We start from the raw sequence: 25,061 nt of genomic DNA on the forward strand, positions 1-25,061 counted from the left end.
TCCAGGTTATCCCAATTTCCATTTCATATAAGACTCTGGAATTTGAATAAATTCATTTTGCAAAATAAAAGGGCAAGGTTGGCTGTGAATTTGTTTTATACTCAATCTGAATCAAGCAGTTTGAAATTTCCTCACTTGTAATCTTATTTTGACATCTTTCAATTAGGGCAACTTTTTCTCTAAAGCTTTGCCAGGTTCAGCCACGCCTTGAGTGGAGCTGAAGTTTCACAGACTCCACAGACTCACCTTTGAGAGCCACTCCTTGAATCTTGCTACCCAGGATTTGTGAGAAAGCATTTAGCAATCCCTTTGTGAGGTGTGTAGTTCATGTAGCCTAAAGGTTATAAAAGACTGATGCCTTGTATGTTGTCTGTGCTGCCAGCGCCCTGCCACTCTCCATTTCCAACAAAAGATAGGAAAACGATGGACATAATGATGGAAAGAACTTCTTTCAAGGGAACGATTTCTATATTCAATGTACCCCTATTTCAGAACAACCTTTCAATAAAATGGGAGCTTTTTCAGATTTCTCAATTTTTGTCTGACCCTACACAAAAATTATTTAAACCTCTTTTCTGAGGTTAAGACAGTGTGAGAAATAAATATGGGGTCAGATCCATGGAGGCACGTGAATGCCCTGACCACATTCTCCATTAATCTCCAAGAGAACTCTCAAGTTTGTTCATTGGTGGTTTTATGTGCCAGTTCAAATGGTCCACATTCAGGGTAATGGTAATGCTTCGTGTTGGCAGAAATGCAACAAAAGACGAGCTTTTACTGGATCTGTCCAGTATTAAAGCAAGTGGTCGTGCAGATTGTCCTTAGAGGAGATAGAGCAACACTGGACCCTGTTACGTTTATTATCTGTATTACATGGAGGAAAATGCTGGTGCTGTTTGTAAACCCCTAATTATTTATTTCATGGTGAAATAAGGTAAAGGTAAAGGGACCCCTGACCATTAGGTCCAGTCGTGACCGACTTTGGGGTTGCGGCGCTCATCTCGCTTTATTGGCCGAGGGAGCCGGCGTACAGCTTCCGGGTCATGTGGCCAGCATGACCAAGCCGCTTCTGGCAAAACCAGAGCAGTGCACGGAAACACCGTTTACCTTCCCGCTGGAGTGGTACCTATTTATCTACTTGCACTTTGACATGCTTTCGAACTGCTAGGTTGGCAGGAGCAGGGACCGAACAACGGGAGCTCACCCCGTTGCGGGGATTCGAACCGCCGACTTTCTGATCGGCAAGTCCTAGGCATCAATTACTTGAGATAACTGTTGCAATATGTAGTTTACCCCTCATGAAGCTGCAATTCCCAGCATAAACTGCAGTTCCTAGGATCCTTTTTCTTTGGGGGTGCTTTAAATGTAAAGTTTATGTAAATGTAAAATGTGCTTTTAACGTAAAAGGAGGGGGCAACTGCAGCTGAATAGACACACACACACACACGCGCACACACACACACACACACACACAGTGCTTTCCACTCTCCTCCTCTAAAATAAAAGGGGCGAATGAGTTGATACGAGTCAAACCTCTTTGTGAGAGAACAGGAGCTGCTGAAAGCAAAAACGCACCTCAAGGAAGAATACGGCCCATATTTTTCCCCAGGACTTGGACTCTGCCAGAGCATTGTGGGTGGCCAGGTGGCTCCCCTTCACAGTGAGGGTTTGATGTACCACACCCAAGATGGCAATGCCCAACAGGAAAGGGAACAGATTGTCAGAACGCAGAAGCAGGAACCCTAGGGAGAGAGAGGAAACATTTAGAACCTTCTGCTAGAGGTAATCAAAGGACCTAGAAGGTCCATGGCTCCTAACCAGCTCTATCATGATAGCAACAAGGACCTTAGAATTATTTGGGCTCAGCTCATAGCTAGAAGGGAGGTTGATCATACTCTCTGGTAGTCAGACAGAATCAGGACACTTGTGAAGATCAGGATCACACCTGTACTGTACATTTGAAGAACATGACATCTCTTAACAAATCCCAAGAACTGCAGTTTGTTAAGAGTGCTGGGAATGACAGCTCTTGTGAGAAGTAACTGACCCTTCCCAGAATTCTTTAGAATAAGCCATTTCCTTTAAATGTATGGTGTGAATATGACCGAAACCTTTCTGCTTTTTGGAGTTTAATGAAGCCTGGACACTTTGAATTGAGGGCTGCCCAAAAGTGGTTTGTTTTGGGGTGGGGGTTTTTTTACCATAGCCATGTGGTGTTTTTCTGTTTTGAAGGCCCAAATAGCCATTAAAATGAGAGGCAGAGCTTTTGCAACTCAGTGTCATGTGGGTGATGTCATTGTGCCATATTTTGCCCTGCCCCACATCATTGGCAGGGTCAGGATAAGGCATGGCACCAATGATGCTGTGCCACATGTTCTAACTCAACATTACAGGAAATGGGAAGAGACCAAAAAACAAAAATGAAAACCAGCAGCAACTTCCATGTCTTTCAAGATGGTCTAATTCAGGATTTCCCAGACTTAGGTCTCCAGCTGTTGTTGGACTACAACTCCCATCATCCCTAAGTAGCAGGACCAATGGTCAGGGATGGTTGGAACTATAGTCCAAAAACAGCTGAGGACCCAAGTTTGGGAAACACTGTTCTTGCTGGACCTTCAAATGCACTCAGCTAAGTCAATGCGAAAGAACCACAGATACATTGTTCTGTTCCATTCTGAAATGGTTTAAGGCATATTTATCTGTTTTTGCTGTAACCCACCATGGGACCTCATGTTGAAGGACGGATAATAAATGAATTTTCATGCCAGCTGGGACAGATATGAGGGAGAACATCCTCCAGACTCTTCAGCTGGCTGAGGAATAATTTGGTCAAATACATCCCAAAAATTAAACTCCCAGAGAGAGTATCTCTCTCCCCTGTAAATAACCTCATGCCACCTGGGCACTCCATTACTGACCTTACTGTTAGATAGCACTGATTTTATTATGCAGGATGACTAACCACAGGGGGTCAGGCTGTGCAGCAAAATAGTGACTGATCTGAAATTCACCAGATTAGGTCTATAAAAGCACCTGCCAACATCAATGCAGATTTCCAAAACCACTGCAGTAATGTTTGCTGTGACTTGCTGTGTTCTTGCTTGATACCATTTGCAACAGACTCACTGAGCTAGGTTGGAGAGTTCCTCCACAAATAAGTTTCTGTGGGGAATATCTCAAGATGATTTATGATAACATCAGTACAGTGTTCCACTGACTCACTTTTCAGTGTGGGAAAGCTCCACCATCCTTTTCTGTTGCATAGTCCAGGGACTATGTGGCCATAAGTGGCAAAATGAAATAGTAGTCCCACCCCCAACCCCATGACGTTAACGTACTCCATGCTGTGAGGGTCAGAGACAAGTCCCAGGGCATTCTAACCAACCCATCTCTCGGCAGCCAGGCAGATGCCCCAGAGAAGTCTCTGTGCAGGGTAAGACTGGACAATGCCCATGCCTTGGTAGCTCAGGAGTTGGCAACCTATGCTTTCCCTTCTTTGACCACAACACAGGGCTTAAGATCAGTAAACTTTAAGGTGTAATAGCACCCGTTAAGAATCACAGGACTCCCCGACCTTCCTCCCACCCCACTCCGCAAGTTCAATGAGCACCTGAGGCATTCTCCTTACCTACTGGCAGGGAGAGAAGGTTCAAAGCGATGATTGTGCCATCGATGCCATGCCTCTCCCACCAGCTGCTGCTCTTCACCACATCCTGCACCATCTCAGAGAGCTCCCGCATCATGGATTCCTCAGACCTCCTCCCTCCGGTTGGCTCCAGTTCCTCCTTGGCTGATCTTTTTAATACGCCCATCTTGTTTCCTTTGCCTAGGCCTGAATCGCCTTGGGGGGCCCTTAGGCTTTGATCTTCTGAAATCTCCTCTTCCGAAGGGCCTTCTCTTCTGGAGCCATTTGGCAGCTGTTGCTTGGCACCTGCACCCTCTTGGCTTGGGGCGACCCCTTGTCCTAGCCTCCTCTCACCTTCATCCTGGCAACCGTTCCCCTTTTCCGGCGCCACCCCAGGGCTTAAAGGAGACGCTCCCTGCAGAGGTCCTCCACCATTCACATCTGCTGCCTTGGGCTGCTCCTCTTTCCTTCTCTCTGGCCACCATTCCTGGTTGTCCTTCATCAGCATCTCGCCCTGCCGTGGCTCCATTCTTCCCTGCAGAGCACAGGACACTGCAGAGTGAGAGCCAATGTTCTGGTGCTTCCGCAGGATCAAATAACAAGCAAGGCTGTCCCAGCAGGAAGGGCAGAGAGAGAGAGAGAGAGAGAGAGAAAGGGAGAGAGACAGCAGAGAAATGCAGGTGGCCTTCTTGGCAGAAGTGCCACAGTGTGCAGTCAGAAATGCTCACTGGGCTGTAAGCTCATGTTGCTTCGCTCTAGCTTGGAGAAGTTGGCCCCGGTCCCATCCCTAGGCTCTGCCCATTTTATCAGCCTCTGCTCTGGCAGCTTCCGCCGCTCCCATTCTGCTTGTGTCTCCATCCCAATGGGGCCGTGTCCCTTGCCCTTGGCTCTCTCTGTCATTAAGAACAGCTTGTTCAGGCAGGAACAGTGCTGCTGCTGCGCTCACCACTGCCGAAGGACATGGGAAGGGCAGGGCAGCGGGTATCTTTGAAAAAAGGAGTGCGGAGCTCTGCTGGAGGCAAATAGGGAAAGCGAGAGAAGAGGCTGCAAGAGAGAGACCCAGGTCCGTCACATCCCAGTCTTAAAGGGCCATCCCTGACATTAAAGCAGAACACTCTTCAAACATTCCTGGGTCTGCAGTTTTAAAAGTATATTCTAAATACTTACAGCTCTTCATCTGTGTGTAGCACAGATGAACGTACAGTTTTGTGAATGTGAGGAGAGGGGGTCACAGTTGGAAGAGTTTATTATGAACGTGGATTACTATTGTAATATTTTTCGGTATTCAGCAGAACCCTCATTACTCCAACCTGATTTGTGTCTTCCTTCATAATAGAAAACCTGTGTTAGTGTAAACAGCTTTTTCATTTATCTTCTTAGCATAAGCCTTTGCCACAATGGCTCAGGGGATTTATTTAAAGGGCTGCTGTGCCAGTTCTGAAGAACTAAAAAATAAATTTTAAAAAATCAACTCCTCGCAAATCATGAGACTTTATAAATGCCAGTTATAAATGTTGGGAAATTATTTGTATTGGCCCACAGATATGGCCAATATTAAAGGATACTAATGGATTTCTCTCTCTCTCTCTCTCTCTCTCTCTCTCTCTGTGTGTGTGTGTGTGTGTGTGTGTGTGCATATTTAAAATAAGCTAATACCTAAACACAAACATATACACAGAGAGAGAAGAAAGCACTATAAAATTCATATTAGTTTCCTGATCTCTGGCCAGGACCACTAATATTTTTGCTGTGCTTTGACCTCTTTCTCACAAAAGTTGTTTTTATTTATTATTTTAAAACAAACAGTTGAGTAGCCTAGGGCTGCCATACATCTGGTTTTCCCTGGACATTAATGTGACTTAAAAGGCAGAATTGACATCCGGGGGAGATTTGCGAAATGTGGATGTTTGTTCTGGGTCTTAGGCAAGTCAATAGAAAAATTCTGTGGGCGGGTTTGGTGCCTTTGTAAACAGTTTTGGGGGTTTCCTTAAAAAAAGCTCAACAAGCTTCAGGATGTCCTGGTTTTTACTTTTGGAAATATGGCAACCCTAGAGTAGCCTAAACCTATAAGAGAGCCAGTGTTGCATAGTGGATTAGAACCTGAAAGCTCACTGGGTCACCTTGGGCTGGTCACTGCCTCTCAGTTTAACCTACCTCACAGGGTTGTTGTCAGAATTGAATGGGTATAGGGAGAACCATGTATTGCACCTTAAACTCCTTGAAGACAACCGTGTGATGTGAATGTAATAAAGAAATAAATAAGCTGTTTGGAACAGGGAGGGGAATCATGAAATTTGCCAAAACAGATTATTGGAAAAGGGTTACCTTTTTCTTTTTAATGCCCCTGCTTCTGTGCCTTTTAGCTGCCGCCTGGCACCCACAAATCGAGCAGGTGAAAATATGTATTTTGTGTTTTTATATTGTGATTTTATGCTGTGAACCGCCCTGAGACCTGCGGGTATAGGGCAAATAATAATAATAATAATAATAATAATAATAATAATAATAATACAGACCCTCCAAGTGTCCCTGTTTTCCAGAGATGTAGCACTTTTATAGAAGTCATTCCAGTTTTTTATTTAATTCCATAATGTCCCGCTTTTCTTTAGGATGTCCATATTTTCATCGGAGAATTGTTGGAGGGTATGGAGTTATCTGACCCCTGAGCCATCTGAAGGCAGCCCTATATTAGGGAAGTTTTAAAAAAGTGTATAATGCCTTATTATGTTTCTTATATATGTTGGAAGTCGCCCTGAGTGGCAAAGCAGTCAGATGGGTGGGGTATAAAAAATAAAATTAATTAGTTTTTGTTTTTGTTGTTGAATAGGACATTCCTAGTTTCATCAGAGAAATATTGGAGGGTATGGTAACAATAGTAGAAAGTGAGGAGAACAGCTTCACCTGTTATATGTCTACCTGACGGACTGCTGTTAAAGGCACAGGAGGAGAGCCAGTTAAACAGCTGGAAACTCAAATTGCAGGCTATACCACATAGGCCACAGGGAGAGGAAAGGAAGACAAGATGAGTTGGAGGAGAAAAGATTTGGGTGGGAGTGGGAGAGAAAGGAAGGAAGGGGGTCAGAGTAAAAAAGAAGACAGATGTAGCCAGTGGAAACAGCAAAGGTGGCAAAGAGAAACACAAGCTGTGTATTTAGGACGGCAGATATTGTTTCAGTTTCCCCTAGATAAGCTGAGCAGGGTGTATGTAGGACGGGCATGTACTGAGACTATTAAAACTATTTGAGGGGGCAGTAGGGAGGAATGGGAAGGCTAGTTTGGTGTATTAGAATGTTGCATGCTCAGATGCTATGAAGATTGTGTGTTTCAGGTCAAGCGAAAGGACAAAAGCTGCCAAACAGGACCGGCTCAAGACATTTTGCTGCCTGAGGCAGAAGACAAGATGGCGCCTCCTCCCCATTCCACCTACGTAAACTGACTGGACTAGCAGTGCAATCTTACCTCTGCCCTGGTAATAGGGAGTTCCAGGAGAGGTATGTGACACACACACGTGACTTCCAGAAGTCAGGGAATGGCTTGGGAACTCAGGAGACGAAGCCAGGGGAGCTGCTGCTACTGCTGCCACCCAGTATGTGCTCTGCATGAGCCAGTTGCCTCACTTTGCCCAATGGTAGGGCCAGTCTCAGTGTCAAATGCATGATAATGTGTAATCTGTCAGCTTCCAGGCAGAATTCCCAGAAGTAATGTTATTTTATTGATTGATTGATTGATTGATGTTTTTATTTTATTTTTCTTTCGCAATCAAAGTGGTTAAGAAAAAGATAAATCAATAAAATCAAGGGGGGGGGATACAACCCTACTTTTAAACACACAAAAATTAAAATATTATAACAGGTTAAAATCACCTCAACTTTCTAAACATCTGGGTAGGCTCGTTGAATCAATGTTTTTTAGCAGGTGCCTGCTTGATTTCAATAGGCAGGGAATTCCGCAGTGTAGGCGCTGCCACACTCTACAATCAAGTTTTTATAGATGAAGCATCTGTAGCAGTGTCAATTCTGCTGATTGAAGTGGTCGAGTGGGCACACATGGGGCAAGGCAATGTCATAAAGGTAAAGGGACCCCTGACCCATTAGGTCCAGTCGTGGCTGACTCTGGGGTTGCGGCGCTCATCTCGCTTTATTGGCCGAGGGAGCCAGCGTACAGCTTCCGGGTCATGTGGCCAGCATGACTAAGCTGCTTCTGGCAAACCAGAGCAGTGCACGGAAACGCTGTTTACCTTCCTGCTGGAGCGGTACCTATTTATCTACTTGCACTTTGATGTGCTTTCGAACTGCTAGGTTGGCAGGAGCAGGGACAGAGCAACGGGATCTCACCCCATCGCGGGGATTCGAACCGCCGACCTTCTGGTTGGCAAGTCCTAGGCTCTGTGGTTTAACCCACAGTGCCACCTGCATCCCAGGCAATGTCATAGGTAGATATTAAATAGTACTAGAGATAAGATATTCCCCTGCAGCACCCCATAACATAGCCACCAGGGAACAAAAAGGCACTCACCCAAAGCTCCTCTCTGGACTTGATTGTGAAAGTAGGATTGGAAACATGGTATAATACAGTGCCCCAAATTTCCATTCCCCAGAGAAGATCCAGGAGGATACCATGATCAATGGTATCAAAAGCTGATGAGAGATCAAGAATCAAAAAAAAAGTGGCAATCCCTGTGTCTCACTCTGTGCATCAGGGAGACCAAGGCTGGCTCAGTTCCATGGCCAGGCCTAAACTCAGATTGGAGTGGTTCTAAATAATCTGTGTCCTCCAAGAACACCGGCTGCTGCCCCACCACAGCCCTCCACCACTTGCACCACAAAAGGGGTATGCACAACTTGTCGAGAGTTATTCCAGTCCAAAGGGCCCACAGCCAGTTTACTTAGAAGTGCCTTCACCACTTTCAATGCAGCAGGGACCAGCCCCTCACGCAGTGACACGTTAACCCAAACCAGTTATTCACCATCAGTTCGCCCTCCCAAATTCTAATGAAGATGTGGTGTTAAAAAAAAACACAACTTCCTTTCACTTTTAAGGAAAATAATCTCTCTCTCTCTCTCTCTCTCTCTCTCTCTCTCTCTCTCTGTGTGTGTGTGTGTGTGTGTGTGTGTGTGTGTGTTTCATATACAGGGCCAGGCACCCAGTATAATCAGCAAAATGCCAGGGCCCTGAGGCACCCCACTGCAGCTGATGCGGTTCAGCTGGGCAGTGGCTGCAAACCGTGAAGCTCCAAGCTTGCTTGCTGGGTGGGGGGTGAATACTGTCACCCTCTTAACCAGGGGTCAGTAAACTTTTTCAGCAGGGGGCTGGTCCACTGTCCCTCACACCTTGTGGAGGGCCGGACTATATTTTGAAAAAAATAATAATGAACGAATTCCTATGCCCCACAAATAACCCAGAGATGAATTTTAAATAAAAGCACACATTCTACTCGTGTAAAGACACTAGGCAGGCCCCACAAATAACCCAGAGATACATTTTAAATAAAAGGACATATTCTACTCATGTAAAAACACGCTGATTCCCGGACCGTCCACAGGCCGGATTTAGAAGGCGATTGGGCCGGATCCAGCCCCCGGGCCTTAGTTTGCCTACCCATGCTCTTGCCCCATAATGGCGGCAGCACCGCTGAGTTAGGGGTACGGTAGGGTAGGGCTGGTTTTAACATAGGGATTCTGGACAGTTCATGTATCCCAACTGGACCCAGAGTTCCACATGGTACCACCATAACCAGGCCACCTCCCTGTATTCTGCCAGGAATTTCCCTCTCAAAGAAAATTCCTAAGCAGGAATTTTCTTCAGTTAGTGCAGAAGGGAAAGGAAGGCTTAACCACCACCCTTTCCACACCTACTGGCATGCAAATAATTATCAGAGAAAGACAAACACACACACACACACACCCTCCAGCTGATGTTATTTTCATTTTAAAAAACCTGTAAATTAAATGTGAAGTTAACATCTTACCTGGTTTGGTCTCAGAAATGTGCAACTAGGATGGCTCTCTTTGACCCATGTTGTAACCCACAGCATAAGTTCTGCATGTCAGGTGACACCCACCCACTGAGGAATTAATCATCTCTGGGAATTTGTTACATAACCATGTGATACCTGTAATGGTTATAGGGGTTGCTCATGCGTAAATCAGTGCCAACACTTGGCTGGGTTGCCTGAGTAAACCTTTTCTGTCCGGACAGTCACTCACCCGTGGCTGTCTCAATCACTGGCAGAATCCGTCAGTGGGCGTTTCTTGAACTTCTTCCAGCACAAAAGCTCTTTGACGCCTAGTCTCCTCCTACTCTCCCTGTGCGGAAGCCTTCTGCGCAAGAAGGGTGTAGGCAGCGGAGGACCCTCACTCTCCCCGCTGGTTCCCGGCAAGGAGTCATGGGACTGCCTCGCCGATTCCCCCATCTGCCCCCCTTTTCCACTAGTGCTACGCTGCTTCCCTTCCCCAGAAGACGGGCTGCCTCTCCCCATCCCGGGACGCTCTTCGGAATCCCTCTGGAGCTCTCTCTCTCTCTCCAGCCCTGACGGCAGTTCCCTGACAATACCCATCCAAACAACTGCAGGCCATTGCTCAAATGGGATGCAATGCTAGCACGTCGCAGGATTTCTGGGAAAACCTGTCTGAACCGGTTCTTTTGTAATGACGGGGAATTCAAATTATTAGCTGCTATATATATAGGCTTCTCCTCTTATATTCCATTGGCTCTTCCGTGGTATAAATTAGGACTGTGCATCATCATTACTCTGATCTGATCTGGGGCCCGGTCAAGCACTTGGGATCAGATCTGAACCAGTTTTGAGCCAACCCAGATCTGGGCCCCAACTCAACTCTATCCATGCAACCCTAATGTTTAATGAGGATTTTAAATCTTAATCACACACGCTGTCAGGAGAGGGTGCTGCTTTGCCAACACACTGCCTGCCTCTGTCTAGTCTCAGCTGGTGCCTTGTATCCGGGAATTGTATCACACCTCTTCCTATAGGCCCAGCCAGCCTTGCTTCATTTCCACCCTGACAGAGCCCCACAGAGCCTGGGCTCTTAGCTTCATGGGGGGCACATGGGACTGCCCAAGAAGGAGGAAGCCACAGGGTGAAGGGATGGGGTAGGGAAACACTGTCCTTGCTGTGGTAATACTGCCGCTGCTCCTTACTCCTCATCTTTGGCTACTTCTGCACCTGAGAAAGCAGTGAATGGGGTTGGTGAGGAGAAGCAGAGCAGAGAGCATATCTACTTCAGCCACAAACGGAACTGACTCTGGAAGTGCCAAGCAGTTCAACATCATCCCTTAGAAACCAGCACTGCCAAGTGTGCACATGGAAGGGCAACCACCGTCTCAGACCACAGCACCAAGTCCAGTACAGTGGTATCTTGCGTTAAGTACTTAATTCGTTCCGGAAGTCCGTACTTAACCTGAAACTGTTGTTAACCTGAAGCACCACTTTAGCTAATGGGGCCTTCTGCTGCCGCCGCACCACCGGAGCCCGATTTCTGTTCTTATCCTGAAGCAAAGTTCTTAACCCGAGGTACTATTTCTGGGTTAGCAGAGTCTGTAACCTGAAGCGTATGTAACCTGAGGTACCACTGTACTGAGTATCTGCTCAAGATTGTCCCAGTTCTTCTCGACCCTTCGCTTGTGCAGCCCAGGCAAGGAAAGCATCTATTCTGTAACACTCTCACAGACACACAAACACATCCTGACCTCCCTCCGCTCAGTCAGTGGGTATTGCAGGAGGATGAGTGGGGCGGGAAGTCCCATTGCTCTAGCAGGAGTCCTTGTGTGGGCTTCTGCTATAGGCAACAATTTGTCAAATCCTGCCCTATACTTAATTCAACAGTATGAATAGTTTTCATCAGTGGTTTTCCCTAAAAAAAAAGTTTAGGGGTACTCTCATTTTCCTACTCATATTGAAATACTGCGCCTCAATGAGGCCAAACTTAGATTCACAAAATGTTTAGGGGTATGTGTACCCCTGCGTCCCCCCCAGAAAAAAAGCACTGGTTTTCATGCTTACTCATCCGATGAGACAACAAATGCAGTTAGCAGGCAAATAGCATTTTGGCACCCCCTAGTGACAGAACACATGTATTTCAACATACTAGCTGAGAGGAAGCCTGTCTTCTGCTGCAGTCCAGAGAGACTGCATGTTTAAACAGTCTAATCCATTGAGAATCTAATTACAGAAGTCCAACCTGATATATTTTCTGTGTAAATTCATCCTCATGCAGAAATGAGGCAACTATAAGAGGCAGTTCCTTTTAAACAGTACCTCTGTATCCAGAGATGTCAGAGACTGACCCTGGTAAAGCATGTGTTCAACCACTGAGCTCAAGGTCTCTGGGTGGCATGGTGAAGATAAAACCAGGCCTTGTGATGCCCCCCGAGAAAGAGAATATGAGCTCACCCACACACTCTCAGAGCGATGCAGCAGGAAGGATTACTCTGTTAGAGACATGCAACCATTTGCTCACTTAAGCTCTCCCTCTGGCAAAAGAAAGAATTACCCAGAATTCCTAGGAGCAGGCAGCACTTCTGGGTTCTACACACAGCATAGGAGAAGTGGGAATAGACAAGGCCAGTGGCATAGTAGGTTCCCATTAAGGCCCACAATCCGTCGTATTGTGTTAAAGCTGGTTTACCCATGATAGTGATAGGAGTAGAAGCAGTACAAATCAGCAGGTATGAGGTACTCATTTTGCACCTGACTACAGGCCACCTGCAACCGAGTGAAGGTGCCTGGGTGCCACAGTGGTGCCTGAAATCTCCACCATCTGGAAGTGCATCCCTGGGGAACCTTCGATCTTGACTGTTTTCACACACTATCAACACATTCTGTAGAATTCTATCCGTTATCTTTTATCTGCACAGTCAGAATGAATTTCAGACACCAAGAAGTCATATTGAAAAATACAACTTTTGAGCTTTCTGGCCCCAAAATGGCAACTAGGCATTCCCTTTTGGCAACTGTAACCCTGGTTTAAGGAGCCATTTGGTGCCTAGATTATATAGCAGTTTCTAATAATGTTCTTGGGTATCTTACAAGGGTACTCTCCTACCTAGACTAAAGTTACACACTGTGCTCCTGTGCATTTGCTAAAATGTGCCGATTTCTTAGCCAGCTCTACTTGATTGACAGCTGCCTTTCCTCTGGCAGAACAGAACTAGGACTCCCCTAGCGCTTTTCCTCAGAACAAAGGCAAGGATGTTTCAGACATGCAAAGAGGCACGTGCCCCAAGCAACTGAAGTAACTATGTGCATTTATTCACTTTTTTAAAATTACGTAGTTATTTTCTGAAAAGTCAGAACAGGATCTTACCAATTCACCCAATATGTCCTCTTGCTGTATACAGACAACATAAATAATTCCTACACCCACAAACAAAACATAACAACCATCCTTAAAAATATTATCTCTAAATTAGGTGTGAGTCATTGGTCTATGATGTGGCAATAGGATGTGAGGAAGCATACTACTGACCTCAGGTCCTGCAGCATGTGGGCTTCTTGAAGGCCACTGGTTGGTCACTGAGCAAATGGATCCTGGACTTTGATTTGATGAAGTAAGGATCTCTTGTGTTCTTATGATCATCTGAGGGCACAAAATTTTTTAAGTGATTCATTTATTATACAGTGCTATTTTTCTAGAAAAAGAGGTGCTGGAACTCACCATGAGGACCTCCCTTGTTCTCTTAAAATAGCAATGGCACCCACTTGAGAGGTGCCAGAACTGAGTTCCAGCAAGTTCTGGGTGAAAAAAAGCCCTGATATTATATACACCCCACAAACCTACCACACAAACATACCTTCGGGCAATCCAACTCTGGTTTCAGTCCTACTCAACAAGCTGATAATGGTTGTCATTGGGCACCACCCGATTATAACGATGATAACTCTTTGCAGCTGCTTTGGTCCAGGTCACATTATACAGGGGTCAGCAAACTTTTTCAGCAGGGGGCCAGTCCACTGTCCCTCAGACCTTGTGAGAGGGCCAGACTATATTTTGGAGGGGGGGGGGAATGAATGAATTCCTACACTCCACAAATAACCCAGAGATGCATTTTAAATAATAGGACATGTTCTACCCGTGTAAAAACACACTGATTCCTGGACTGTCTGCGGGCCGGATTTAGAAGGCGATTGGGCCAGATCCGGCCCCCAGGCCTTAGTTTGCCTACCCATGCATTATGAGGTAAATAATGAACACTAAGCAACAGCTCGTCCTGGGCATTTCCTCTGAGTGTTTTCCTCAGAACAACGGTTTGTATAAATTGCAACCACCCCCCATCAAGAGAGGAATTAACCGCCGTGACATTTTCCCATGTATGAGAGACGGTAATAATAACTACATGCAGCAGTTAATGATCTGTGGTGAACAGCCGCTGTAGAATATTAGGTGCTCCAGGAGTGACAGTGCAAACCACAAGCAAGTAATAGACCGAAAACAGCACTAAGAAAAACAGGAATTCAACCTGATAGTGTGTCTCATCACTTGGAGGTCAAATTTAGCCTAAGAGGGAGTGGTTGCTCTTGCATATTCAATTAGCCCTGGCCATGTGACTAACTAGCATAAGATCAGAGGATAATTGGATGACATCTATACTAATTCATACCCAGTCCATCTAAGGCAATATTGTCTACACTGACCAGCAACAGCTCTCCAAGGTTTCAGCCTTATCTGGAGATGCTGAGGATCGGGACCTTTTGCATTCAGGTCACATGCTCTGCTACTGAGCTACAGCCTTTCCTTAATATTAGATGTAGCCAAACATTTGATAAAAGTTAATAGAAAACGACTCAATGGGTGCCACTGAGTTGTCAGGAGAAAGAGACTACATTCAGCAATCAGGGAAAAAGGAAATGTGAATAGATTATATTAACTGCAAAAACTTTACCTAAACATACTTCGTCCTTCTATTCCTACTTCAAATACATGTGGTTGGGCAGAATTGACCATTATATTGGGAAGGAAAGTAATGATGGAAGAAAGGGACACTTAGTGTGAAGTTTGGGGCTGGGGGGGCTGCCTCTGTTGAGTTCGCCACTGTTCAGAATTGTGAAACCTAAAGGGGAGCCAAAGTCCCATGGGTGAGTTTGATTGGCATTGCTCCCTCCCTGTCCTGGTGTTTACTAAGTCAGCGCCAAAATCTGCTTTCCCTCCCGCTTGGCAGAGGATTTTGGGAGGGGAAAACGAGATGATCTCAGTTCAAAGTCATTGCTATCCCTCCCTCCACTGGCTGAACTTTGAACGCAGATCTGTGGATTGTCATATATATGGGTTTTTTTTAAAAAAGTGGCATATTTCAAAAAGTGAAAATCCAGACAGAAAAGTTGTTGGCAAAGTTGTTGAGCTTTTAGTTTTGGCCAAAGTTGTTGAGATATTTCTAAGGAAAACCAGCAAAGAGGACATTTAGCAGATTTCCGCCCGGGCACTGCTTGCGGCTGCAATATTCCAGATAGGTCCTGGAAATTCGAGGTGTATGGCAACCCTAGGTACTGCATACTGTTGAGTACCACCAGAGAAAATTTTTTTTTTGCATCTTATCACCATTTACCTCTATGAATACCTGAACCACCCACATTCCCACTCTTTTAAAGATATTAAATACAATTGCAGCACTTTTTGGAACCGACAGCAGAATTTTCTGTTAAAGCTTCAGAAATGATGGATCAGCAATATTCTCCAGGTCCTTGTCTCATGAACATCTGTGTATTTTCTTATACACTCATTTTTACACATGCAACACTGCAAATAGAAGCACACAAGCAGGAAACTGGCACACACAAAAGATATGAACCCTTATTTTTAGAGGCGCATAGAATTTTTAATGCTCCTGTGGCACTTTGGTCCTTGGTTTGATATTTCAGTAAACAGTAAAGACCTACCCAAGTCAGATCTGACTGTGTGTTGTCTCCAAGTGAAGAGCACCATCTACTGGTAAGCTGTAGCATCGTCCTTTCTCCAGCTTAACTAGTTACTAGTCTGGTCCCTGCAGTTTAATACTTGGGACAGCAGAGGATTGGTTTGCAAAGGATCCATGCACTTTTGCTCAACAATATTTGGTCCTGTTGTAGCCCCTCTGAGTCCCATTGCTGAGCAAGCAGGGGCTAGGAGTCTGGAAGGAGCTCTCACCTGAGAGCAGAATCCACATACAAAGTCAAACAGTCCAGAGGTCAGGGAATCCTGATGGAGAGCAGGTAGCAGCAAGCTAGGGCCAGAAACTACAGACATTGCTTCCAGCATCTGACTGCTGCTGAGAGCTCTGTTTAAGAAGGCCACAGCCAGCTGGTTCTCATCAGTGCTTTCTCCCGTAGAGTCACTCCACCTTCTCCTCCTTCAGGATGCTGTTCAACAGCTGAAGCTGACTCCTGGGCCCATGACAGGTCCAGGCAGAGCACCATACCAAGTGGGGCTAGGATTGCAGCTTTGGTTTACAGCAAACCTTCAAAATATCAAAACGCAAAAGGGGTGGGAGAGAGAAGTCGCTTTGCAAAACATATCAATAAATTCAAAAATCAACAATTTTGCAAATGCAGAACAGAATTTCAATAGAAACGCAATAGAAATAATCTAGACTTAAATATATAGGCGGAGAGCAAAAAAAGGCCCAGGCCCTGGTCTTCTTGCTGTATGACCTTCGCAGCCTGGCTTAAATAAAATTCAGAGGGGGAGCAAGGTCATCAGAAGACATCTGAAGGCAGCCCCAAGTAGGGAAATTTTTAATGTTCCATGTTTTATTGTATTTTTATATTTTGCTGGAAGTCACCCAGAGTGGCTGGGGCAACCCAGTCAGATAGGTGGGGTACAATTATTTAGAGGTTTGGGGTTAAACCCATCTCCCTCACCCAAGAGCTCTGCCAAAATTCAGAGCCACCATAACTGGGTTTCAGGAAATCAAAATAATAGGCGATTCATAGATCTTCCACTTCTTCTCTGGCTTGGCCTAAGTTGAATTTCACCCAAGGTACTTAGCTCAGTCTTATCTATAAAAAGAAATGCATATTTGTTGCTGGCAGAGCTGGATAAACAAACCAGTCAAATGTATCGCCTGCCTATTGAACTGTTTTCGCAAGAATCAGAAAACCAAAGGAAGAGATTAATGAAAGCACAGTTTGCATTGTTCATGACTTTTTCCCATTGAATTCCAACAGTTCTTAAGAAGACAACAATGCAACCAATCATAGATATCATCCAACACGTTCCAAAGATTGCAGTGATAACGACAGCAGGCCCCTGGCACCTTGAAGTCTAACTATGCCACAATAAATCTGTTAAGTCCTTTAAGATACTTCAAAACTCTTTGTTGTTTCATCTGATACATGTTGCCCTAGGAAATCTTTCGACAGCAAAATATGACAACATGTGTTCTAGTTTGATGAAGCGATGCAACAATTCATTATATAAAGCGCTGGTTTTGGCAAGATAAAGCTTGTTGCTCATTATCTGGAGAATCCATGCCTAAAAGATCAATGGTTCAAATTCTGACCCAATATGGCCATTATTCTTACTTGGTGCTGAGAGGATATTTTATCCATGGAGGTAATGGTTGCGTTCTGCTTGGCAGGATGATTCTCCGGGGTGTTTTTTATCATTTTATCTGCTGGGCTGTGCAAAGGAGCAAGTGCTACGGCATATGTCAAACTGACATTTGGGGAGAGATAGGTCGGTCTGCCATTGCTTTGCTGATTCACATCATACTAGGCAGAAGTTCTCAAACTTTCCCATAATAATGGGGAAGCCTGCATTTTAAGGGAGAGACGTGCTCCATGAAGCACCACTCCCTCCGAGGCCACTGGGGCTGTGGAAGCTGAAACCAAGGGCATCAGAAGGACAGTAGGAGTAAACTGTGCAACATCTATTTTAGTGAGCCAGTATGGTGTAGTGGTTAGAGTGTTGGACTGTGACCTGGGAGACCAGGGTTCTAATCCCCACTTAACCATGAAGCTCACTGGGTGACCTTGGGCCAGCCACTATGGGACTGAGCATGAGAGATAGCTCAGCTGGTAGAGCAATGAGGCTCTTAATCTCAGGGTCGTAGGTTTGAACCTCATGTTGGGCGAAAGATCCCGACATTGCAGGGGGTAGACTAGATAATCCTCGTCGTCCCTTCCAATTCTACAGTTCTATGACAGGCAGCAGAGCTGAGAGAGGCCTGCACAGAGTGAGCCATCTCTCAGCCTAACCTACCTCACACGGTTGTTGTGAGGTTAAAATGCGGAGGAGGAGAACCACTTTGAGCTCCTTGGGGCAGAAAGGTGGTATATAAATGTAATAAACACAGCAGATCGGCTTTCGCCAAATCCTGCAGATGGTTAGGACTACAACCAGCCATGGCTAGTCCTTTCGGGCAAATGGGGCACTGATCCACCGAGCTCAGCCAACTGCCACTTGTCTGCCTCCTTCCTTGCAACCAGCCCAGTGGGTGTCCCTGGCTGCCAGCTTTCTCCTCCTCAGTTTCACCGTCACCCCTTGGGAGCAGGATGGCAGCAGAACTAGAATCTGTTGGCTATGCCAGATATTGGCTCTGGCTCCACTTGCTTTACTGTGCATGACTCTGTTCCCTTGCACTTGATCTGGAAACTGCAATTAGGGCAGGATGCTGCAGCATGGTTGCTGACAAAAGTGGAAACTGCGCTAACTGGCCATCTGGCACTGTTATTGGTACCTGAAAGGGTTGCCATATTTTGGAGAGCAAAAATGAGGACACTATGACAACTCTCATTTTAAATACCCCTACTATATGTAGTAGGGACGCGGGTGGCGCTGAGCCTCTTGGGCTTGCCGATCAGAAGGTTGGCGGGTCAAATCCCCACAATGGGGTGAGCTCCCGTTGCTTGGTCCCTGCTCCTGCCAACCCAGCAGTTCAAAAGCATGTCAAAATGCAAGTAGATAAATAGGTACCACTCTGGCAGGAAGGTAAATGGCGTTTCTGTGCGCTGCTCTGGTTTCACCAGAAGTGAGTCATGCTGGCCACATGACCCGGAAAAACTGTCTGCGGACAAACATTGGCTCCCTCAGCCAGTAAAGCGAGATGACCATTGCGACCCCAGAGTCAGGGGTCCTTTGCCTTTTTTACTATATGTAGACTATAGAAGCTGTGATATATTGCTGGGGGGGGTGAGGAGAAGAGAAGATGAAAGCAAGTCTTCAATTACCAGTTACGTCTATGTCTCATCCAGAAAGTATAGCCAGAGACATTTTGGCAAATTTAAAAAATCTACGCCGACAGCAATTTTACCCCTGAAATAGAGGACATGTCCTGGAAAATGAGGACACATGGCACATGGTACGAACATGTGTTCAGTACCTGTAAGATGTCAGCTGTTTGGTGTGGCAGCACCTGCACACATTGGAACTCCCTGCCTATTGACATCAGCCAGGCTGTGCTGTACTCTTCTTGGCACCTGCTTAAAACATTTTTGTTTAGGCAAGCATAGTTGAAATTAAAATGCATTTTAATTATCTGTTGAATACTTTTAAATCCCTATTGTTAGCAGACTGCCATAGATAACTTCAATGTTTTATTTTTATTTTATTGTAAAACGCTTAGAAGTCTGACGCAAATCAAGCAGAATATAAATTAATAAACATTGTTTTAGTCTGTGTTATTTTATGGGCTGCTAAACTGACTGTTTTGTGAACAGTCTTGCCACCTTGCACTGTTTCAGCTCTGCTTTGCCACTGGTTATTGTACCATTATAATTTGATTGTTTTACCATCTTTGAAAGTTCTTTAGTTGAAAGGTGGCCTATAAATCCTGAAAATAAAGAAGTCCTTATGTTGAAACTAGGTTACATACACTTCAGGTTACAGACTCCGCTAAACCAAAAATAGTGCTTCAGGTTAAGAACTTTGCTTCAGGATGAGAACATAAATTGTGCTCCAGCAGTGCGGCAACAGCAGGAGGCCCCCCATTAGCTAACATGGTGCTTCAGGTTAAGAACAGTTTCAGGTTAAGTACGGACCTCCGGAACAAATTAAGTGCTTAACCCGAGGTACCACTGTAATAGATAGATGATAAATAGATAGATTCAAAATGAGTTTTTCCAAAAAAATATAGACGATGGGAGGGCTGGAAAATGTGTCTTACACCAGATCAGACTAACTGCCCACCTCACACAGTACTGTCTACTCTGGCTGGCAGCAGCCGTTCAGTGTGTCCAGTAGAGGAGCTTCCTATTACCTATCTCACCATGTAATTGGAGATGCCACCAGGGGTGGAATGTGGTGCCTTCTGCATGCCAGGCATGTGGCGCTTGACCACTGAGCTACAGCCCAGGGACATCCTGGGTGGTTGCTCAGCATTGTGGCCACCACACTAAACGTACAAGGGCATGAGCCACTTCCCTTCCCATCTGTGATGCCTGCAGAACTCTGCGGAACAATAATTTAGAAGAGGCATGCATCCTGCATCTTCATGTGATGCATGTTACTGTAAAACAACAGAATGAGCCACAACCAATTTACCAGCCAGCTTATTCACTACGGGCTGCAGCGTGTGAACCACTGCCTCTGGGTATGCATGCGTTATGTGTCATTTTGTGATTTTAATTAATCACTGCCGCACATGTATGGATCTACTACGGATATCAGAGGCACAAACATTCTTCCCAAAGCTACATGCAAACTGAAGTGGTGAGAAAGCAGCACAGTATATGGAAAGAGTTGCTTTCAGATGACTTGTTTACTGAGCATTCTTCCTGATTTATTTGTATACACTTTCTGTCAATTGATGATGATGATTTATTAATTTTTTATACTGCCCTTCATCCTCACCCATTTTTTAAAAAACTTGATTTGTTGACCAAGGGCACCAGTACGCTTCAATCCACATTAATTGTGCAAACCTACATTTCCCAGTACTGTATGCATTTTAATCCCTCCAGCAAATTAGTAACAACCTCGAGATAGCTAGTAAACATGGGAAGTCTATTTACAAGAGACTAGCACAAGGAGAAGGGGACGACAGAGGACAAGATGGTTGGACAGTGTTCTCGAAGCTACCAGCATGAGTCTGACCAAACTGCGGGAGGCAGTGGAAGACAGGAGTGCCTGGCGTGCTCTGGTCCATGGGGTCACGAAGAGTCGGATACAACTAAACGACTAAACAACAACAAAAAGCCTCTAGAGGGAGACATAGGCATAGATATAAGCAACAGTTAATGATCTGAAAAAGAGAAGCAGTACCTTACCAGGGCTCATTCAGCAAAAAACAAAACAATATCTTGTGTCTGTTGGTATCCAGCTCTTTCCGCTATCTGGTTCTCGGTAAAATAGATATCAGCATTCTTGTGCTAATCTTGGGGGCGATGCATTCATGATCACTGCATAAGGAGATGGCACAGCCTACACATCACATCGTAGAATATGTGACATCGTATTCAATACATCGCTTGAGTGGATAGACCCCCCCCCAAATGTACCTAACTAAAATTGCACAATCACCTTGCCAACAAAGGTCCGTATAGTTAAAGCTATGGTTTTCCCAGTAGTGATGTATGGAAGTGAGAGCTGGACCATAAAGAAGGCTGATCGCCGAAGAATTGATGCTTTTGAATTATGGTGTTGGAGGAGACTCTTGAGAGTCCCATGGACTGCAAGAAGATCAAACCTACCCATTCTTAAGGAAATCAGCCCTGAGTGCTCACTGGAAGGAGAGATCGTGAAGCTGAGGCTCCAATACTTTGGCCACATCATGAGAAGAGAAGACTCCCTGGAAAAGACCCTGATGTTGGGAAAGATGGAGGGCACAAGGAGAAGGGAACGACAGAGGACGAGATGGTTGGACAGTGTTCTTGAAGCTACCAGCATGAGCTTGACCAAAGTGTGGAGTGCCTGGCATGCTCTGGTCCATGGGGTCACAAGGAGTCAGACATGACTAAACGACTAAACAACAACAACAACAAATTGCACAAGCCTTTATTGATATAGTATCACACTGCCCAAGCACCACTGTGGGGTAGGGACATTTGGGAGGGTGAATTAGAGAGGTGACTGTTGATAGTTGCGAAACAGAAACTAATAAACTATTACAATGAGAGAGATGAAAGAACAAAGGCTCGGATTAAAAAGGAAGTCAGCAAAGATGCTACTTAGCTAATGCCAAGAAACAATGTTACAGAACATTTCCACAGTTCAAACAGATTAATATTATAAGAAACAGAAAAGACATGGAAACAAAGCAAATATTGGACTTAAGTCATAACCTGAAACTCAAACAGTCCATTGTTAATATATGATTTTGAAGTTAGCCATAAACTACAAACATACCAAAGAAAGCCTCTAGGTGGGAATTCAGACAGAAAGCAGGTTCTTCAAGCTCTTTGGTCGGGAAAACACTTCCTTACCCAATCTCAGCTCCTCCTCATTTTTTTGGAGCAGCTAAGAAAGCTAAGTAAGATTTTTCTAAAGACAGGCCAGCTCCTACAGCAGTGATGGGGAACAGGTGTCCATCAGGGTGTTTTGTACCACAACTTCCATCAGCCCAGTCAGCATAGCCTGTGTCCAGAGATGAGGGGCTCTGTAGCCCACCAACACCTTGTAGAGCCACAGGTTGGTCACCCCTGCATTAAAGAATCCTTAGGAAGCTCGTGGAAATGCGTTTTCCCCCTCTTACAACTACCACCGTATAATTTCACAATCTCTTTCAGATGCTCTCGTGCCGTCTGTTGCTACTGTGCAAATATTATTTGACATTTGGAGAAGTCAATGTGTTTCCATAAAGGCTTTTCTCTCTCAAGCAATTTTATTCATATCTAATGTCTGTACGCTATCTGTCAGGGCCCACAGGAAATGCAGGTGTGGATAATTTCATGCAAAGCAACTCATGGCTTGCTTAGATACCAGAGCACCTTATTTGTTCAGAAGCATACCCATGACAACATTGGGTTCAGGGTGTGTTCCCGTGCCCTGGCAAGACTTCTAGTCAGGGCTCTTGAAGAAATCTCATAGCTTTGGCACACTCAGCGACATGGCATGCCATAATTCAGGTTCTGTGGCCGGCTTTGCTCCTTGCGCCCGTCCATCTTCAGCAGACAACTCTCCTACCATGATATCCCTCAGTAACACGTTCCCTTTAATGTGGTTTTCATACACAGTGGTCTAACCACAGTAGACGTTTTGCTTGGCCAGTCTTATCTTAATAGAGTGGATGAAGTATTGTGGTCACAAGTATAAGAAATGAAGCGGTTGTAATTGATTCCCTATAGGGGTTTTGGCAAATTGTCAGCATGCCTGCACGGATTTCCCAAAAGCATCTGATTGGCTAGGATGCTGGACTAGATAAGCCATTGGCCTGATCCAGCAGGGCTCCTCTCATGTGCTTACGTACTACTGGAGAAGAGGTAGGTGTTGCTCAGCCTCCTTCCCTTGATTTCCCTTGGTGTGCCGCTTTATTGCTCAGCGCTCTCTTCCCGTGTTGCCAATAGTTGCCAAGCTACAGCTTTAGGGAACAAATTAATGGCTCTGAGATGAATGAATGTGATAGCATATTTGCACTGGTCCTCTATTAGCTTTCAGGCACGGCCCATGAAACTTGTTCCCGACCCAAGAATGCAGCCCTAACTAGTAGATGCGTGCACTAAGTCCAAGCACATTCCCCAGGCATTTTCTGTGGCTGCCCCACAGCTGCGCACTCCCTTCCATTGCAGACCCGCAGAGCTACTAACATCACAGACGTGCCAAAATACCAGGGCTGGTTTTAAATAGCTGGTGTTAAAACAGAAAAGGTTCCTCAGTAAAATGTTACTGAGCACAATTCCCAGAGTTGAAGGTGAAGAGGGATGGGTGGTTAAACCACTCTTGGAACTGTATCCCTGGGAGGGGAAGAGAGGTCTTCTAACGACTCTCTGCACCCTTCACAATCTACAGATTCCAGATTTCTTTGGGGAAGCCATGGCAGTTTAAAGTGGTATCACAGTGCCTTAAATGTATAGTGTGACTGTAGCCTGAGTTAGATGAGAAGCTTGGATTCCAAACTCACGTCAACCCAAGAAGCACAGCACTGTTGGAAGAAGCAAGATTTCTTGCAACCCTATAATGATCCCTAGCAAAACAAGACCAAAGCAGGTTCAAAAAGGCCTATATGGTATATAAACCAAAATTTCTCATAACATGTTTTTTTCCTGAAGGGGTATTTTGTGGTAGCGGCCGCCACTGCTCCTGCAAATGCCCTGGAACAATGCAAAGTCTGGAGAATTGTGGAAGAAGCAAAATGGTGGCCAGGCTACCAATGAAGTGGAATGTCTCAGGAAAAAAGAGGCTGTGCTAATGCCACTGTTCATAAGGAGTCTCGTCCCTGAGACACTATTGGAGAATTTCTCCTCCCCCTAAAGAAATTCCAGAAAATGTCCCTGTCCCCCCCAGCAAATGTAGTGGGGAATTTTGAGAGGCCATTTGTATATAGCATTAGATATGAATGTGGAGGTTTGAATGCTGTGAGCTAAAGACATCATGTGCTGAGCAGCATATAAACACAGCTCCTTCCTAGCAAAAATCAAAGTGCCTGACAGGTAAAGGTAATGGTAAAGGCGGTAATGGCAACCGACTCTGGGGTTGCGGCGCTCATCTCGCTTTGTTGGCTGAGGGAGCTGGCATACAGCTTCCGGGTCATGTGGCCAGCATGACTAAGCCGCTTCTGGCGAACCAGAGCAGTGCACGGAAACGCCGTTTACCTTCCCGCTGGAGTGGTACCTATTTATCTACTTGCACTTTGATGTGCTTTCAAACTGCTAGGTTGGCAGGAGCAGGGGCCGAGCAATGGGAGCTCACCCCGTTGCAGGGATTCGAACCACCAACCTTCTGATCAGCAAGTCCTAGGCTCTGTGGTTTAACCCACAGCGCCACACGAGCTTTAATACAATATACTGATGCTGAACAATATAGCAGTGCCCTTAAGGCTAAAGGAAATAACCCAGCAGAGGAACAATTTGGCAATTGCCAGAGGGCATGCATTGGGGGCTTGAGGAACCCTGCGTAAAGTTACTGAGCTTCCAAAAACAATTCCTGTTTGCGTTCATCAAGTTGCACAGAATAGCCAAGGGGACGCAATTGGCATAAATCATGCCCTGCTCTTCAGCGGCAGATTTTGTTATGCACAGCCTAGAACTGTGGGTGTCAGCTTTTAAACTGCATGACGTTGATCCCTGGGTGTCATCTCCCTCCAAAGCTTCACCGTGACGTTTCCCACAGAAGTTGTTGGCAATTGCATGCACTGTCCGAATCCTTTCTGGCTCCTGGCAAGTTTTATTTGAGGAACCAGTTTGAATCAACACAGCATGCCTTTATGTACTCAGCTGACTTGAATTAAAGCAGGGCTTGACCTGACCTAGTGATATGTGCAAATCCCTCCAGTTCTCCCACGACTGCACTGGAGGGACATGTTTTGCCCCAGTTATTCTCTCACTTAACCCCATTCCTACAGGGTTACGTCA

The 25,061-nt window shown here is 45.4% G+C and overlaps 1 protein-coding gene across 5 annotated transcripts in view; it reads right to left on the reverse strand.

Moving 5' to 3' along the window:
- Positions 1-25,061, reverse strand: part of FADS6 (fatty acid desaturase 6) — a 73,369-nt gene that overhangs the window by 8,398 nt on the left and 39,910 nt on the right. For 3 of the 5 annotated variants that reach the window (XM_053375835.1, XM_053375837.1, XM_053375834.1), the window contains exons 3-6: positions 15,516-16,072; positions 13,111-13,221; positions 3,629-4,160; positions 1,576-1,742 (exon numbers count right to left, since the gene is read on the reverse strand). In XM_053375835.1, coding sequence (XP_053231810.1) covers positions 1,576-1,742; positions 3,629-4,160; positions 13,111-13,221; positions 15,516-15,581 — 876 coding nt within the window. In that variant the 5' untranslated portion in view covers positions 15,582-16,072. Of the gene's footprint in view, positions 1-1,575; positions 1,743-3,628; positions 4,161-5,779; positions 7,683-13,110; positions 13,222-15,515; positions 16,073-25,061 lie in introns of those variants that run through there. The other 2 variants (XM_053375839.1, XM_053375838.1) reach the window with 2 other exon arrangements.

This window comes from Podarcis raffonei, chromosome 2 (genome assembly GCF_027172205.1).
Source record: "Podarcis raffonei isolate rPodRaf1 chromosome 2, rPodRaf1.pri, whole genome shotgun sequence".
Classification (NCBI taxonomy): domain Eukaryota; kingdom Metazoa; phylum Chordata; class Lepidosauria; order Squamata; family Lacertidae; genus Podarcis; species Podarcis raffonei.